Source organism: Vulpes lagopus, chromosome 8, assembly GCF_018345385.1.
Source record: "Vulpes lagopus strain Blue_001 chromosome 8, ASM1834538v1, whole genome shotgun sequence".
Lineage (NCBI taxonomy): Eukaryota > Metazoa > Chordata > Mammalia > Carnivora > Canidae > Vulpes > Vulpes lagopus.
This window is the reverse complement of record NC_054831.1, coordinates 62,475,141-62,493,433: the sequence shown is the minus strand read 5'-3', so window position 1 is coordinate 62,493,433 and position 18,293 is coordinate 62,475,141. Positions and strand designations below refer to the sequence as shown.

The window sequence follows — 18,293 nt, the reverse complement described above, 5'->3', positions numbered from 1 at the left end:
ATAGCAAAGGCGGTTGTATGGTCTTCAATTGGCTCTATATCCATAGGCCCCATGGGTAAAAGGAAATAGATTTGGGAATTTTAGCTAAGGAAAAAATTTAATTTTATAAGTATCAATGTTTTCTTGAGGGTCATGATGGTCAGTCATTCTTTACATCTGTGGATGTCCAAGCCAGCAGAAAAGGATTTAATTAAAGTAGAGATATTGGGGTATAGTTACCATAAGGAACGATTTCTTGACCAGTCAAGTGAAAAAGACATGAAAGGGGTAAAAGGTCTCCCTAGTGGATAATTAAATCATTCATCTGCTGGAAGGAGGAAGGCTGGGCCAGATGACAGGTTTCTGCCAATTTTCTTGTTTATAGTACTTTGAATTTTGAAATAAAGAAGTCCTTTTAAGACAGATGGTATTAAAATTCTTCTTACATCAGTAAAATGACACTGGGAAACTTAGAAGCTGGCTTAATGCAGAAAATGAAAATAGTAAGAGAAACAGATGTGAGAGGAAAATACAACTCTAAGCATTCATTGTTTACTTTTGAGAGAATAGAACGTCATAGTGATTCCAATTTTAATATACTTATTTGTTTTATTCGTGCTTTCAACAAACGTTTAATTAGTACCTACTATGTGTCAGACATTGTGATAGGTGCTGGTTGGCTAAGAAATTAAATAATTTATAGTTAAAAGAGCTGATAAATCAGCTATAAATGTCATGATTACCATCAATCTTCCTCAGAATTTTTTGCATACCATTTAAAAAAGAGAACAAGGTTTTAATTTTTTAATAAATATACATTTTATATAAATACAGATTATTTACATTTTATTTCTATGATTTATAGTCATGAAAATCTAGATGCTAAAAAATTTATGCTTTTAGATGATCTATATACCTTTCTTGGGCATTTTTTTTCTTTCTTTCTTTCTTTTAAAGAATAAATATCCTATGGTCCTTTTTTTTTTTTTTTTAAAGATTTTATTTATTTATTCAAGAGAGACAGAGAGAGAGAGAGAGAGAGAGAGGCAGAGACACAGGCAGAGAGAGAAGCAGGGTCCATGCAGAAAGCCTGATGTGGGACTTGATCCCAGGACTCCAAGATCATGCCCTGGACTAAAGGCAGGTGCTAAACCGCTGAGCCACCCAGGGATCCCACCTATGGTCCTTTCTTCTCCCCTCAGCTTTTCTGACATATCATGGACAAATAAAATTGTAAGATATTTAAAGTGTACAGTGTAATGATTTGATATACATATATCTGTGAAAGGTTTTCCCCATACTAAGTTAACAGATATGTCACCTCTCATATTTACCTTGTGTTTGATAAGAAATAACAGCCTTCCCTCCAATACCTGTCCCATTGACCCTTCAATTTTGATTCAGTAGCTTCTTTTAGGGGCACCTAGGTGGTTCAGTGGTTGATCCTCTACCTTTGGCTCAGGGCATGATCCCGGAGTCCCGGGATGGAGTCCCACATTGGACTCCTTGCATGGAGCCTGCCTTCTTCTCCCTGTGCCTGTGTCTCTGCCTCTCTCTGTGTGTCTCTCATGAAAAACTAAATAAAATCTTTAAAAAAATAAAAAGAACAGTTCTACTCTCTTAGCAAATTTGATTTATAGAATATGGTGTTGTCAACTGTAGTCATCATGTTATGTTAGATCTTCAGAGCTTAATCATCTTATAGCTCAAAGTTTGTATTCTTTTATCCACCTCTCCCTATTGCCTATCTCCCCTCCCCAATGCCCAGCCCCTGGCAACCACTTTTTTTTTTTTTTTACCATTTTTATGAGTTTGTCATTCATTCATTCATTCATTCATTCCACATATAAGTGATACCATGCAGTGTTTAACTTTTCTCTGTCTGGCTTATTTCACTTAGCATAAAATCCTCCAGGCTCATCCATGGTCTCAGGCATCTCGAATAAGCTCTGAGGTGTTTTAAAATGACAACTTATCCTCTCTGACAGCAAATTACTGTTTTATTTGCCTTTGAGGGGGATTTGTGAGCAGGGCAATGGGTAGTTCAAAGACTCTTGCATTGGTGAATCTCTTTTAAGAAATTATCTCTTGAAAAGTCAAACAGCACAGCATCATTACAAATGAGATTTCATCAGCGCAGACTGCCGAAGAGGCTCAGAAATCAATAGTTCTCTTTTTTCATGCACAGCTACGGTTATGACTTAAAAAAAAAAAAAAACGACAGAAATATTTGTCACAGTAGCTGCTATGTGGCATTACCGGGTCTTAATCTGTGTGCTAGCGAGAGAATGTGTTTGCTTATTTGTTATACTCAACCTATGATAACCCTAGTTGACACTTCTGTAGTGTTTACCAAGAGGCAGGCAGATTGAAGCACTTCAGAACTGCTGACTCATTGAATGCTCACAGGAGGGCAGGCGCTGTTTCTGTAGCGCCAAGTTATCCCCATTTCGTAGATTAGAAAACTGAGGGGTAGAGATGCTAAGTACTGGCCCAAAGTCACAGGACTAGTAAATGGCAGGCTTGGGCTATGACCTCAGACGGCGTAGCTCCGGCTTGCTGCCTTTTATAAAGCGAGCCCAATAACCTGAGATCTTATTAGACCTCAAACCTGATCCCTGCTCCGCTCGGTTTCATCCTACCCTCAACCTTGAGCTTGATTTTTCTGCACCTGCTGGTTAGGACCTCGAGTCTGTCATTGCCTCCCTTCATGCAAGTGAAGAACTTTTCGTAGATTCGGTGGTGTTTGATTGTAAAAATATACAGTGTGCACGCACAGTAATATGGATGCTGATGGATCATTAACCCAGAAAGGCTGGACAGGCCCTAAAACGAGCACCCGCTCCCCACGAGCAGATGGAAAAAGTGCAGGGCCGGGGAGCCGGGAGACAGCAGGGTCTGACCTCAGGCGGGCGCGCGGGGCCCGCTGTCCCCCGAGGTCGCCCCCGCCGGCGGCGCGACACAGCGCGTGGCGCCGCGGGGACCTGAGCCCCGGGGTCCCTCCGGGGGTCGCGGCTCCCGGGCCCCAGCGCGTGGCTGCGCGCGGCCGGGACAGGCTCGGCCAGGGGGGCGGCGGCCCTGCGCGGCGGGGCGCGGCGGGGCGCGGGCGGGGCGGGGCGCGGGCGGGGCGGGGCGGGGCGCGCCGCCCCCCGCCGCCGCCTGGCCGCCCCCCGCCGCCCCGCCGCCGCCTGCCGCCCCCCGCCCCCGCCGCCCCCCGCCGCCCCCGCCGCCCGCCTGGCCGCCCCCCGCCCCCCGCCTGGCCGCCCCCGGCTGCGGCTGCCGCGCAGGCGGCTCCCAGGCCGGCTCCCAGGCGGGCTCCCAGGCCTCCCGGCTGCAGCCCGCGGCGGCCTGCGTCGCTCGCCGGGTCGCCCCCGCCTCCCCCCGCCGGTGCCCGCCGTGCTCGTCCCCTGCCACTGGGGCCGGGCGCGCCGGTGGGTTTGGCCTGCGCGGCGGCGGCGGCGGCGAGGCGGGGGAGCGGGCGCGCGCGAGGGGCGGGAGCCAGTGCCTGAGTCACCGGTACCTGGAGCGCGAGCGACGCAGAGCGAGCGGCGCGGAGCCCGAGCCCGAGCCGGAGCCGAGCCGAGCCGAGCCGAGCCGGGGCCCGCGAGCGCGGCCGCCCCCCGCCCCGCCCCCGCCCCCCGCGCCCGGCTCGCTGGGGTCCGGCGCCCACCCCCACCCCCGCCCCCGCCCCGGCCCCGGCCCCCGCCCCGGCCCCGGCCCCCCGCCCGCCGCCCGCCGCCCGCCGCCCGCCGCGCGCACCCTGCCGCCCGCCCCGAGGCGCCGCGGGGCTCGCCGGGGGATGCCACAGCGGCTCCTCGGAGCCCCCAGCCGCTGCCGCACAGCCGCCGCCCCTGGGAGCCGCCACCATGAACCCCCAGTGCGCCCGCTGCGGGAAAGTCGTGTACCCCACCGAGAAAGTCAACTGCCTGGATAAGGTGAGCGAGGGGCGCCGGCCAGCCCCGACCTCCGGGCGCCGGCTGCACCTGCTCCGGCAACTTTCGGCATCCGGGACGCGAGGACAGGAGTGGGGCTCGGCGCGAGCGTGGTCGGGGCGCGGGGGCGCGGGGGCATCGGGCAGCACGCCCGGGGGGGTTCGGGCGGCGGCGGCGGGGCTGCTGCGGGGACGCCCCGGGTCCGGGACGCCGCGGCCGGATCCACCCGCCCCCCGCCCCGCCGCCCCGCACCGCAGCGCAAGGATCCGCCCGCACCCCCACCCCGCGCCCCGGCGCCCCCGCGACGGCGGTGAGGACGGAGGGAATCGTGATTACTAGGCGCGGGGCGGCCGCTGCGGCACTGCCGGGGATAATCCGCGCGGCCGCCGGGTCCACGGGGCTCAGGCGCCCGGCTGGGGAGTTCCAGAGGAAGCGCTGTGGCCCGGCCCCCCGCAGCCCTGCCCCGCAGCCCGGACCCCCGCAGCCCTGCCCCGCAGCCCGGACCCCGCAGCCCTGGCCCCGCAGCCCGGGCCCCGCAGCCCTGCCCCGCAGCCCGGACCCCGCAGCCCGGCCCCCCCGCAGCCCTGGCCCCGCAGCCCTGCCCCTGAAGCCTGGACCCCGCAGCCCAGACCCCGCAGCCCGGCCCCCGCAGCCCTGGCCCCGCAGCCCGACCCCGCAGCCCGGACCCCCGCAGCCCGGACCCCCGCAGCCCTGCCCCCGCAGCCCTGCCCCGCAGCCCGACCCCGGCTGCCCCCGCAGCCCGGCCCCCGCAGCCCCCGCAGGCCCTGACCCCGCCAGCCCGCAGCCCGGCCCCCCGCAGCCCGGACCCCGCAGCCCGGACCCCCGCAGCCCCGGACCCCCGCAGCCCTGCCCCGCAGCCCTGCCCCGCAGCCCGGACCCCTGCAGCCCGGACCCCGCAGCCCGGCCCCCCGCAGCCCGGACTCCGCAGCTCGGCCCCCCACAGCCCGGACCCCCGCAGCCCGGACCCCCGCAGCCCTGCCCCTGAAGCCTGGACCCCGCAGCCCGGCCCCCCGCAGCCCAGCCCCCCGCAGCTCTGGCCCCGCAGCCCCGCACCCCGCAGCCCTGGCCCCGCAGCCCTGGCCCCGCAGCCCGGCCCCCCGCAGCCCTGGCCCCGCAGCCCCGCACCCCACAGCCCTGGCCCTGCAGCCCGGCCCCCTGCAGCACCCCGGGACAGCGATCCTCGCAACCAGCCGGGCGGCCCCGGAGGTCCGCGCGTGGTGGTACAGACGCGTCGGGAGAGCACCCCGGCGTCGCGCGGGTCGTCCCGGGCTGAGCCCTCCTTTCCCACAATTTATAGAGCCTGGACTGGGATGGAGGGTGCGGGCCAAGGGGCCCTCCTGCCTCCTGCGCCGTCGGGTTGCCCGGCTTCGGTGGCCGCGTGTTTATTGAGATGCTACAGACACCGTGTGTAGGCACTTTGCCCTGGATTCGTCTTCCTTGTGAAGCCACGACACAGGCTCCATCTCTCCATCAGCCAGTGCAGGACTCCATTCTAGCCGCTCCCCGAAGTGCGGAAGGGATAGAGCCGTGCAGCTCTCCCGTCTGAGTCTGTACTGGTGGAGGGGATTCATTTAAGACTCAATTTTAATAGCTGCCTGCCTTATGTACTTAAGGGAAAGTAGGCAAACACATCCACTGTTACCGACAATCATTGCGTTGTAGTGTTTTTCAAATAAGGGTGGTGAGCGCGGTGCACCAAAAATAAACTCCTTTCTGTACCCACCCTGGGAAGCACTGGCATTGTACTAAACTTTTAAATATTTATTTTTTTTTTTCAGTATTGGCATAAAGGATGTTTCCATTGTGAGGTCTGTAAGATGGCTCTCAACATGAACAACTACAAAGGCTATGAAAAGAAGCCCTATTGTAATGCGTAAGTATTGTCAACACAGAATGCCAGGTGTGGCTTCACAGCAGAACATGAAAGTGAGTGGATCTGCCTGTTCTGAAGAACTGACTCACGGTGTCGTGCAGGTGTGGCCGTGGCCAATGACTTGTTTATGCCACAGACTCTGGGGCCACGTACGTTGTTGAAGGGTCATTGCATTTACGTCTTTCTCAACGTGTAGGGTAATTTGTGGATGTCTTCGCCGGGGTTGGTTTTTTGACGTTCACAGTGTTGCGGAGCTGGGAACATTTGTTAGAAGCTGCAGAACTACACACTGAGAAAGTGTGGGCTCTGAAGTACATGTCAGCTTTCCATTTTAATCATATGATGTTGCCATATTGCAATTTTATATCTGAACCTAGTTGCTAGGGAAAGGAGTCTCACTTAATCTTAGCCGAGACCACTCCAGAGATCCTAGAGCTTTCACTGGAAACTGAAGGCTTGAGAGATAGGTATTTCTGGCTGGTTAGTAGTAGGTCTGGTGGTGGGGATTAAAGAAGGTAACCTTTTTTTGGCAGGCTTTTCTGTAGGCGTGCTTTTAGACTATACTACTAGCAATTAGCTAGCGTTTATTCGGTGCTTACCATGTGCCAGGCCCTGTTCTAAGTAAGCACTTTATGCATACTGACTCATTTAATCTTTACAGACTCAGGAAGGGGCTCAGATCATTCCTGGAATCTGGAGATGGGTAAACATTGGCTCCAAATCCCTACCTTGCTGCCCTGGGGCATGTGCCTCTCCACTTCTTGAGCATCCTTCCACCCCAGAGTGTTTTCAGCTACGTGCTCTTGGCCCCGACTGTTGAACTACCTTCTACTGGTTCCCCTGTAGGGGCCAGGCCTATTGGTCATGGAGGTGGCAGGGGATCCCTAGCCTCTTGGCTGGAATATTGCCAGAGACTCATCCTCTCTAGAGTTTTTGAAGTGGGTTTGTTCTGGTCTTCTGGAGATGGAGGGCCTGTGGTTAATTGACACTTCACTCATGGGACTGTGTTTTCATAGATAGTAAATTTTTGGCAAACAAAAGTGGTGTGCTCATACCTCTCTGGTGAAGAACTTTTTTTTTTTTTTTTTTAAATCTCTTTGTATATCTGTTGGTTCTAGCTTAGTGCTTATAGATAGACTAGGAACTTTGCAAGAAATCAGCAAATGGGGCACTGAACAGAATTCAAGATTTTCTTGATAAGTGAAGTTCTTAGTTATGGCCTGAACTCATCAGTGTTTTTCAACCCTCCTATACCTTTTATCAGTATAACATGAAGCAAAAATGAGATTTCAGTGTCAGGGTCTCTTGCTTCTGTGTCATGAGAGACTGGCTAGCCATCAAAGGCAGTCAGCAGTACCTAGATGGGAAAAAGTCTCCTACAACCCATAAATGAGATAATTGCTCTTTAATTTAAAGGAAAGTGAACCATTTTCCCATAACTACTACAGCCTGTAGTCTGATTTGATCAGGCTTTATGGGCCACATCAAGATTCTCCTCTTGGAGTTTAACCTGGTGGTAATAATGCCTTTGGGTGGCCCTTGGAGGCCTGGAGGAATGAATCGGGAGGAGACGAGGAAAGATAGGAGAGAAAGAAATTGAGGAGAGAACAGTTAGGTTTAATATGACATGATACATATAGATATCTAATTATATGTACGTGTTTATATACACACATACATGCACCTGTATACATATACAGATAGGAAAAAGAATTGAATTAGGGTGAAAAGAAATGACAAAAATAAAAGGACAGAAAAAAAGAGGTACAACCAAAGGAGAGAGTGTTCGGTTTTTTGGGGCCACTTGAAAATTCAGTGCTTACTGTTTCAGTTCAGCCCAATTAAAAAAGAATATCAGGTTTTTCATCAAGTCATGGCTGGCTGGCTTGCACCCTGACTTAAGAGTGAACTAGTGCCCAGAACTGTTGAGTTTGGACCCCAAACCTAAAGGCCTCTAATTGTAGATGGGAAGCATCCTGCTGTGTTATTTCATAGGTCCGAGTCTTATTTTAAATACTTTGGGTATGTCTAAATCAAATACTTAACAGATTTTCTCTCTAAACTTTCTTGTAGAATTCAAGTACTTTGATATTAGGTTTAAGGGGAATTTTGGGGACACCCTCTCAGCTTTCTTGCTTCGTATGAAACCTGGTGGTTCACTTTATTGAGCAGAGCAACCGGGAAAAGACAGAAATCTAGCTTTAGTGGGTGAATGATTCAAATTGATGGTGTCAATTTGTTTAATTTAGCTTTAAGTTCATGTCACAGCTTGATATGCTGTCTCCAGAAACAGAGCCTGGCAAAGTTGCAGGTTCTGTCTGCTGTGAAGGTTCCAGGCTGGAAGGCCTCTATTCTCAACCCTTATTTTTCCAAGGGCACATGTAAACTCGCTGGGCAGCATGGATTACCCTCTGGGGATTCTGAAGCCTCCGCTCTAATCCAGGTGGTGTGTGTCTTTCAGTTGCTCCCTGTGGTCCTGGCCAGAAGGGTTGCCATAATTTCTCTGGGTCAATGGTGGAAAATTGATTCTCTGAAGCATACTGTTAGGCGAAAATGAAACATTCTGTGTCCATGTAGAACAATATTTTATCTGTACCCAGTTTGGCTCAGGAGTCAGTGTATGTCCACAGTTTAGATGAAAGTAACTATTCTTCCGCCTTGCAACTTGATATTGTGAAAATTTTCATATACACAAAGTGGTTGAAAGAATGATACAATTGACCTGGGTATATCTTCCACGGAAATCCCACTGTTACTAACATTTTGCCACATTGGCTTCATATTTCTATTTAGTTCTAATACAAATATATTTATTATTGTCAGACCATTCATCAGTTTCATGCATCAAGTTAGTTTCATATGTGGATATTTCATCCCTGAAAACAAGCGCATCATCCTTGTACTAAGAATAAGGATTTTTCTTAGAGTCATAAACCCATTGTCACGTGTAGGAAAGTTAACCAAAATTTCAAAATATTGAAAATCCTGTCTATTTTCACATTTCCCCCATTGTCCTAAGAATGTCTTTTATAGCTGCTTTTTTCTTTCTTTCTTTTTTTTAATTTTTAACATTTATTTATGATAGTCACAGAGAGAGAGAGAGAGAGAGGCAGAGACATAGGCAGAGGGAGAAGCAGGCTCCATGCACCGGGAGCCCGACGTGGGATTCAATCCCAGGTCTCTAGGATCGCGCCCTGGGCCAAAGACAGGCGCCAAACCGCTGCGCCACCCAGGGATCCCTGCTTTTTTCTTTTTAACCCAGGATCCAGTTAAGGTTCATGCTTTACATTTAGTTGTTGTGAAAACAACTTTTTTTGATTATTGGAGTTATTCAATATTTAATTTCATTTCTGTTGATTTACATAATTTGTCAGAGTTTCCATGAAGAGGAATTACATAGCATTTCTTATGAAAAAACGTAATTAACAAGAACCTTTAAAATAAATATTAAGAATATGTTTAAAAATTTGAAAGGATAAACAGGTGTTTAAGTTTATTTTAAGAAAACATAAAAGCTTTTTATTTTAATTGATACCTGGGGGCATTTTTTTTAATGGGATGAAGTAGTGAGTATTTTCTTCGCTTTAAATATGTTGCTTGTTTATATTCTCATGTGTTTAGAGAAGAAACAAGTTTTCTGTTTGATTTCATGCAAAGGAGAACACGTATAAAATATAATTTGCATAATATTTAAATTTTGATCTTTTGATAGAATGATCAAAGTGTATTACACAGTAGATGTAAGATGGGCATAACACACATTTAGCTCCTAATGTGATAGTGCACACTGTTAAAATATTTAAAAACAAACCAGCCTACTTGAATACATGCCATGTTTTCATAGCCTTTATGTTTCATAAGCAGGCCGTGGATTCCTTAGCACATTCAGGATTTTTTTTCATCATAGAACTTGCAAAGAAAAGGGGACTAGGCAATATATATATATATATATATATATTTTTTTTTTTTTGCTAAGAGATGTTGAGAAAATAACACTAGATGATTAGACAACACACATACCTCGTATTTGTATGTGAATTTATATGCCAAGTTAAACTACCCAACAAGCCACCCAAAGAACATAAACCCCAAGGCCATTTGACAAATAAATTATTTAACTTATCATGCATGAAAGTCAAAATTGCATTTATTACGTGTTTGTAAAGAACATGTCATTTCTTCATATTTTCTGAGGTATATTATAGCTTAGAAATAGCAATGTCAATGACTGGCCAGTTAATGTACTGGCACCAAAGGCCTAGTTATTTTTAGGTCAGGGGAGGGCCCTGTTAATGATGCAGTAGTTTTTTTTTTTTTTTTGAAGATTTTCTTTATTTATTCATGAGAGACACACAGAGAGGGAGAGAGGCAGAGACACAGGCGGAGGGAGAAGCAGGCTCCATGCAGGGAGCCCGATGTGGGACTCGATCTCGGGACTCCAGGATCATGCCCTGGGCCGAAGGCGGTGCTAAACTGCTGAGCCACCCAGGGATACCCCGATGCAAGCAGGACCTTGGCAATAATTTCCCCCAAGTCATCACTTGTGCAGAAATCTCTTGGGGGCTGAGAATTTGTCCCGTCTGCCCACATTTGATATACCTTGTGTCTGTGTCAAATGTATCTTTAAATATGGGGCTGAAAGAACACAAATATCTGTGCTCAATATGTTTAACTATCTTTCCAAATAAGATTCCCTCTCAGCAAATAGTTTCACTTAACACGATTTTGGGCGATGTTAAAAATAAAACAGTAGGAGCTGTGCGCCGTGTTTACTTTCGCTCTGCCTGTGTTAGCGTTCGTCTTGTGAATACTTATTGACTATCTATAGCCGGGGAGATGCTGAGCTAGATGCTGCTCATTATGAGCCACCCAGAAGGGCCAGTGCCACTCAGCCAGCCTGTCTTGAGGGTGATTATCTAGGCCAGTGCACCACTAGCTCTCACTTACCATTTCTCTTCTGGTCAGTCCTGGCTAATGTCTTTTGCGAAGAGGTGCTCTGAGGACACGGGAGGAGATTGACTTTAAACCTGAGAGTTTTTCCACCATGTATTTCCCTTATCTCCGTTTGGACCTCTCAAACTCGGTTCTATGACCCTCCAAGGGCTTGAGTTGTCTCAAGGGGACTTATGAAATTCTTGCTATTAAGTTAGCTTTAATTAAGAACTTTTCATGAAAGGCGCTCTGGTGTAATTGGAGCTTTGAAGCAAGACAGAACTGGATTTGAATCCTGGCTCCATCATCTTCTGCTGAGCAAGTGCCTTGATCTCTTAGCTTCAGTGTCTTCATCTGTAAAATGGGAATGGCGATGCTTACCCTTACAGGGCTGTGTGGGACTAAGGAGACCATGCACGGCAAGGTTCCAGCAGTTTCTGGCCTGTAGCAGACCTGCAGTAAACAGTAGTTTTTATTTCCTCAGTGGTACTTTTTTTAAAAAAATTATTCTTATTTATTTGAGAGAGAGCATGAGTGGCAGAGGCAGAGGAAAAAGCAGACTCCCTGCTGAGCAGGAAGCCTAATGTGGGGCTTGATCTCAGGACCCTGAGATCATGATCTGAGCCAAAGGCAGATGCTCAATGGACTGAGCCACCCAGGCGCCCCCCACCCTTACTTTTTTGAGAAATGAAGAGGAAAAAGAGGGTAGAGGGAGAAGAGGAAGTATATAAAAGACATAATAGTTGTGCCTATTACAAGGTTTATACCAATGTTTTTCACACTGCGGATTGCTACCCATTAGAGAGTTATAGCCATAACTTAGAGAGAGAGAGAGAGAGAGAGGTCAAGCATATCAGAGTGCATCTGACTAGGGAAATATGTATTGTTTTGGTAAACATTTTTTCCCAGTTGTGTGTGTACAGAGTGTATTGGATCATGACATAAACAAATATTTTTCCTGGAAGTGGTGGTCAAAAAAATTTGAGAAATACTAGATTAGTTCCATATTCTTAATGCCCCCCCCCCCCACATCGGAGAGCACTGAAAGTTGCTGATGAGGACTTCCCTGTGTGCACAGAGTTCATGAATTCAGATAGCCATGGCTTTCCCACTCTGGGTGCCAACCACACCCTCTCCCATACCTCACCGCTATCAGGAATCAGCTCGGCCATCAGAGCCACCATTACCATCCCATGAAGGAACCGTGGGCTTATCTGTCTGTACCCTCTTCGAGCTTGGGGTGACTCTGAGGGCATCTGTCTTGCTCCCTCTGCATCCCCAGAGCCTGGCACTTTGCACTCAATAAAGATTAGCTGCATCAGTGAGTGTGAAGGTCATGCTGCCTCGGTGTAGTCCTGCATGCCTCCCTAGAGAGGGCTGCAGCCCAGCCTACTTTCTCTGGAGCAGGCAGGCAGAGGGGGGCAATGTGAGAAGCTGGCTTGAGAGTAGGCTCTGAGGAACCCGAATGGTGGTGTGGTGGTCAGGTTTCACAGAGTCTGAGTACCAAGGGCTGAAGTCTCCCCGCCGAGGCTCGCCATTGCCAAGCCATAATGAGCATGGTAGGATTTCCCTTCACTGCTTACAGGCTCAGTTTCAAAACTTGGTATTGTTCTAAAAGATTCTTTATTTTTTTTTTAAAAGATTTTATTTATTTATTTGACACAGAGAGAACACAGGCAGAGGGAGCAGAAGGGAGAGGGAGAGGGAGAAGCAGGCTCCCTGCTGAGCAAGGAGCCCAGTGGATGCGGGACTCCATCCCCGACCCTGGGATCATGACCTGAGCCAAAGGCAGACGCTTAACCCACTGAGCCACCAAGGTGCCCCTAAAAGATTCCTTATTGATGTTCATTTATTTTCTTCTGGGTTTAATTATGATCTGGGAAATAAGATAATAATTTCTACCTAATAGGAGATCTATAGAAATTAAATGGGGGGGGGGGAATAATTTGTAAGCCTTAGCACATCAAATGACACCTATTAGGTATGCAAATGGAGTCCCTTCCCTTAATTATAAATTGAGAATGGTCTCATATTTCCCCCTTAAGGAGAGGGGGAAGTGCCACATTGTTAGAAGTAACAATTTCTATGGAAGGATATTGTGGTTTGCAGGAGTTCTAGGTAGCATCAATTATAATATGCCTTACCTGACTTTTTAGTTACATACTACATAGAAAAAAATTCAACTTCTTGCTCCTTGACACAGACCTGACGTGGGAGGATGATAGGGTTGTTGTTGTTGTTGTTGTTTGCATTTTTGTTAAAATTGGACGATTGAATGTGATGGGTGGAGACATTTTATTTGAACCAAACAAAAAGATTCCAGTGTATATACAAAGTGATCAGCTTCTCAGTTACCTAATTGAACCATTGATGGTATCTCATGAATTTTATTATCTTTAGAAATCATTGTAGAAGACTGTATTTACGCATTACATACTTAGTTCTGTTACATTTAAAAATGTTTAAGAAAAGGGTTCCTGGGTGGCTTAGTCAGTTAAGCGTCCAACCTCTTGGTTTCTCCTCAGGTTGTGATCTCAGGGTTGTGAGGTTGAGCCCCAGGTTGGGCTCCTTGGGACTGTCTGCTTAAGAGTCTCTCTCCCTCTCCCTCTGCCCCTCCCCACCCTACTCTCTCTCTGATATAAATAAATCCTAAAAGAAAAAAAAAGTGTTTGTGAAAGGTGCCTTCAGTGTGTAGTCTCTTTATGATGATGTATTTATTATGGAATGATGTCAGATGAGAAAAGATTTGGAGATGAAGCACAGCAAATATCTCCTAAATCACGGTGAAATGCAAGGTTAATGCAAGATATAGATGTGTGTGCTTAAGGGGATATTGATTATGTGTCAGGGGCCTGTGGAAAGGTGCATTTTGGTATGTCTTCTTTAAACGTTTTCAGAGGAGTGCTTTACAAAGGAAGAGTGGTTCCTGGGGATGTCAGGAGTGAGAGAGAAGCAGACATCCCCCCACAGGACACTCTCCTTCTCCAGAGCCTGAGGCCCCTCCAAACTCCTTCTTTAGAGGAACAGAACGTTGAATTTCTTTTCCTTTCTGTTTCTGTTCTATACTCAGTGTTACTAAAAGCCCTAGGCTTGTAGCAGTGTGAGAAGTGGGGTCTAGAGTAATATTTATGAGCGGAGTACCCAGAACATTTCACAGGCGTAGTGAAAGCATTATTACTGATTCTGAAGTTCTGCTAGTGAATAAAACATTGTGCAGCCTTTCTTGTCGAACTGAGGTATGGGGCATGGACAGAACCAGAAAACAGGAACTTGTGAGAAGGCCCGGGTTTGAACAGCGAGGATTGTTCCAGTACTGGAAACATATTATTAATTTTATCTGTAGTCATCTGTGCATTTTTCTTTGCCACGTCCTTGAGGGAGTTGCTTTGTGTTCAACTTCTGTTTATTTTTTCACACTCTGTTGACTCATTCCCATTGAATCCTAGGAGGAGCTAGAAGAAAACTAGTTCGACGTGTGTATTTTTGAATAGCGTCAGATCGATAGGCAGACTGGTGGTCTGCTATACTTGTGCTTCAGCTCAGCAGTCTAAGAAGCCATTTCGACAAAAATCCTTGATTAGATCCCCTGATGCTCATTATCCATCAAAGACAGGAGCAGGTCAGCCACAGGGAGCGTGGGGAAATGGGATAGCTGTGCTCAGCTGAGGGCCAGAGGTTTGGGGTGTGGACTTAGACAGATGCCCACCAGCATTGAATTTGGTCTTTAAATGTGACTTCATTATCCATTAATTGATCAAGAACGTGACCTCCACCAACTCAGGCAACGTGCAGGAGCATTAAGACCAATGTAGTAAGCACACATGTCAGTGCGGAAAGACACATTGGATGAACAGATGTGTTTTTGATGTTATGTTTGGATGTCTGTATTATCCTCTCCTGGCTACTCTTCCCACCATACATGTGCCGGAGCCTTAAGCATCTCTGTTGTCCTCCACCCCTCTCTCGCCCTCATCCTGGCCCTGTATTCATTCCCTCAGTCCTTGCCCCTGCCCAGGCTCTCTTACCATACTTGGCCATTGATCTGATCAGTGTCCCCTAACTGGTCCTGTTCCAGTCTTTCTCTTTTTGAAGGCTTTTCCTGCCATCATACTTACCTCTTGAAATCATGGCTCTGGTGACATTACTCCCTTGTACTAACACCTCTGATGGTTCCCCATTGCCCACAGAAAAAAAAGATTGGGTTTCTGACAGAGATACCTTGAAGTTCTTCATCATCTACCTTCCTCTGCTCACCCCTGTCTCCCCTCCTCCTCTCTGGTCACACTGGGCTGCTTGCCTGGTGCCTTCATCAAGTTTCTTCAGCTAAGTCTCAGTGTCCTCATCTGTAAAATGGGTATAATAATAGACTAGGATGAAGGATTCATTGGAGTATCCAAATAATAAGTTTAGCACAGTTTCAGGTACACAGCAAGGAGTTAATAAAAGGTACAGTTTCCATTGTTATGAAACTCGACACATGATCTGACCCTTTACTCTTGCTGTTTTTATGCCTTCCTGTCCTCCCCTCTTTTAAAGTTACTTTCATCTTTAAGGTACACAGCTGTGACAGCCCTTGTGAAGCCATCCTGAATCTCTCACTCAATCACTGGACTCTCAGTTATATCACTTATCAGAAGGCCTACCTTGTACTGTGGCTGTATGTGGCTACCCATTGGAGGCAGTTTCCCGCTGAGAGTGGACCATAGAAGTTCACAGCCTGGGGTGGAGGTGGTGTGGGAGTTGGGGAGGCCAGGTCAGCTGCAAGAGCTTGACTTCTTTAAGGTATTATTTCTGGCCTCTGTTTAAGGAATTGAGAATGGGTGTTGCAATGATGCAGTGCAACTCTGACACAAACCACCCGGAATTAGTGTCAGCTCCACAAGTTCAGGGTGCAGTCTTCAACAAGAGAGATGCCAGCTACAAGTTCAGGAGTCCCAAGGCTACCCATGCTTCTGACCAACTGGCTACAAATTTGGGGAGTTCCCGCAATTAGCGAATTAGCTAGAATGACTCAAAGAGCTCAGAAAAGTGCAATACTTAAGATGATTGTTTTATCCTAAAGGATACAAACCTGGGCCAGCCAAATGAGCATACACATAATAGGGTGAAGTGAGAGAGGGTCCTGGACATGGAATTCTCTTGCCCTTGCCCTGTGGAGTCAGGATGTGTCTCCCTGTGGGCGCGTTGATGTGTTCACCAGCTAAGAATCCCCACCAAGCTTTGGCGTCCAGAGTTTTTATTGACATTTCATTACACAGAACTGATGACTTACTTATTGGCCAGGATGATTATTCAATCTCTAATCCTCCTCCCCTTTCTGGAGGAGGGCCACTGATACTGCCTGACTGAAAGCCCCAACCCTCTAATCACATGATTTTTGGAGTGGCCAGTCATCTTGTTAGTATAATGCATGTATGGATCAAGGGCCTAGTGAATAACAAAGATATTTCCACCAACTTGGGAAATTCCAACTATTTAAAGTATGTCCCAGGAAGTGGGGACAAATGCTGGTCAAATTCTTTATTATACAACAGGTGTGCTCCTCTGTGTCCTTTCCAGATAGTCTGGTTGAACTGTTGACACAGTATTGCTCTTTCACATCATGAACCTTCCTGTCCCACTATGGCAAGAATGATGATCTAAAACCCACCATATCTGTTTAGTCAGTGGATAGAAGTTGGGTAAGATTTGCACACCATTTGCTGACTGCATGCAGGAGGTAGGTGGGAGGATCTACAGCTCTCTAGATTTGCTTTTCATCAATAAGCAAGTCTTTCCAACAGCAGATTACATTTTTGAGAGCAGGAATGGTCCTGATTGCCTTGGTATACTCGAGCACCTACTGTGTGCTCAGTAAGTTGCCTTCCCAGCTAGCTCTGCTGGGAATGCGGTGAGCCCTGACGGCTGTCTGAGCAGTACGGCTCACCTGCAGGCACCCCTAGCTGGCAGAGCCGACTGCACAAGAGGGGGTGGACTTCTTTCCAAGAGGATCCCTTTGGTGGTTCCAGCTGGAGCTGGCCATGCTTGGGCCCATAATATACATGAACAGCAGCTACCACTAGAGAGTTTAGGTGAAATAGCGACATTGATTGCTGGATTATTGGCTACTGACATGGTACTGAACAAAGGATGTTGGGAGTAATGTCTACAGAGGAACTTTGTAAAAATCACTTTGTGACAACTCTGTTTTTCAGGGTCTCAGAAGTGAACACTGTGTTCAGACATCAGACCATGTGCATATTCATTTGCATTTCCATCTTTTTTTTTTCCCCTCTGGAAATAAGTATGACTTATTTATTTACTGAAATGAAATGTAATCAGGGATTAATACGTTAATTCCCGCTCAGCAACAAGTCTTTCTATTCTCTTATGGAAGAATTTAATTTTCTTTGGTGACTTGCTCCAGTGCTCTGTCTTTTCTCCCAGATTTCCAGAACTTCAAGAGCAACTCATCAAGATCTCTGTTGCTTCCCCCGTTCTCTCCCCCATGCCAGCTCTCTCTTTCTCTCTCTCTCTGTTTAAAGTCTTTTCTGTTGCCACTGACGTAGTTGTCTGATTTTCCTAACATTAAGTGAAATTCTATTTAAAAATTTCTAGATGCTTAAGGCACATAATAATTAAGGGTTATTCCTGTCAGGAATAGAAACACCATATTAGAACTGTTCTTCCTCAGAGGCTGCTAAAGAAGGAAAATCTTGTTTAGAGGGCTTGCCTCTGTGGTTTTTTTTTTTTTTTTAAATGGCAGTTATGTAATGCCAGGTTTAATTGGCCAGGAGTCAGGAAGCTGGTTTATTTGTGCATCCCTTGTGTCATATGTACCTGAGGGGTGAGTGGTCAGTGCAAGCACTTGTAATTTGTACATGGGGGCTGTTGCCCAGGAAGTGTCCTCTATAATGGCAGCTTGACAGATGTTGAAAGAAAAGCATATTGTTTTTTCTTTATACAGTGATGAGTGTATAACAGACACTGAATAAACATGCGTGGATTGGCTTTAAAAGCACATTTATTGTGAATGGGAGCAGTCCTTCATTTGACTCCTAACTGGCATCCTTCAGTGGTGGGTGAGGAGAGATTGCTACTCAGGATTTAAAAATTAATTCCCTAGCAGGAGAAAACAGGTGGTAACATAAAAGAAGTATCCAAATGGGGGAAGGATCAAGTCTTCTTCAGAAGGGACCGACAGGGGAGCACCGATGACCTCACCTGTCTGTGCCAAAGCAGAGACGCTAAGGGAGGTTCCTGAGATCCAGCAATGTCAGCAGTGTGTGTGGGGGAGAGGCTGATAATGAAATTCTGGCAGTGGGGAGGCTTGCTGTGCTAAAAAAGAAACATGTCAAATAGGTGGATCCATGTATAGAAAGAAATAACCTTGAAGGTGGAAAAATGATGGAGAACATGGGGGCTGAGATGAAATGAAGGAGAAGTGGAAGTGGCACCTCTGCGGGCAGATGGGGGGATACAACCAAAGATTTCTCAACGTGTTTACACTTTGGCACAGAGGCAAGATGCAGCGGGGAAGGGAGGCTTTAATGAGACAGCTGCTGAAAGTTGAAAAG

At 47.6% G+C, this 18,293-nt stretch overlaps 1 protein-coding gene across 2 annotated transcripts in view; it reads left to right on the top strand.

Moving 5' to 3' along the window:
* Positions 1-3,748: 3,748 nt before the first annotated feature.
* NEBL (nebulette) overlaps positions 3,749-18,293 on the top strand; it is a 344,404-nt gene continuing 329,859 nt past the window's right edge. Inside the window, exons 1-2 of one of the 2 annotated variants that reach the window (XM_041764982.1) lie at positions 3,749-3,914; positions 5,711-5,805. In XM_041764982.1, the coding sequence (XP_041620916.1) occupies positions 3,846-3,914; positions 5,711-5,805 (164 nt within the window). In that variant the 5' untranslated portion in view covers positions 3,749-3,845. The remainder of the gene's footprint in view (positions 3,915-5,710; positions 5,806-18,293) is intronic. The other variant, XM_041764981.1, reaches the window with a different exon arrangement.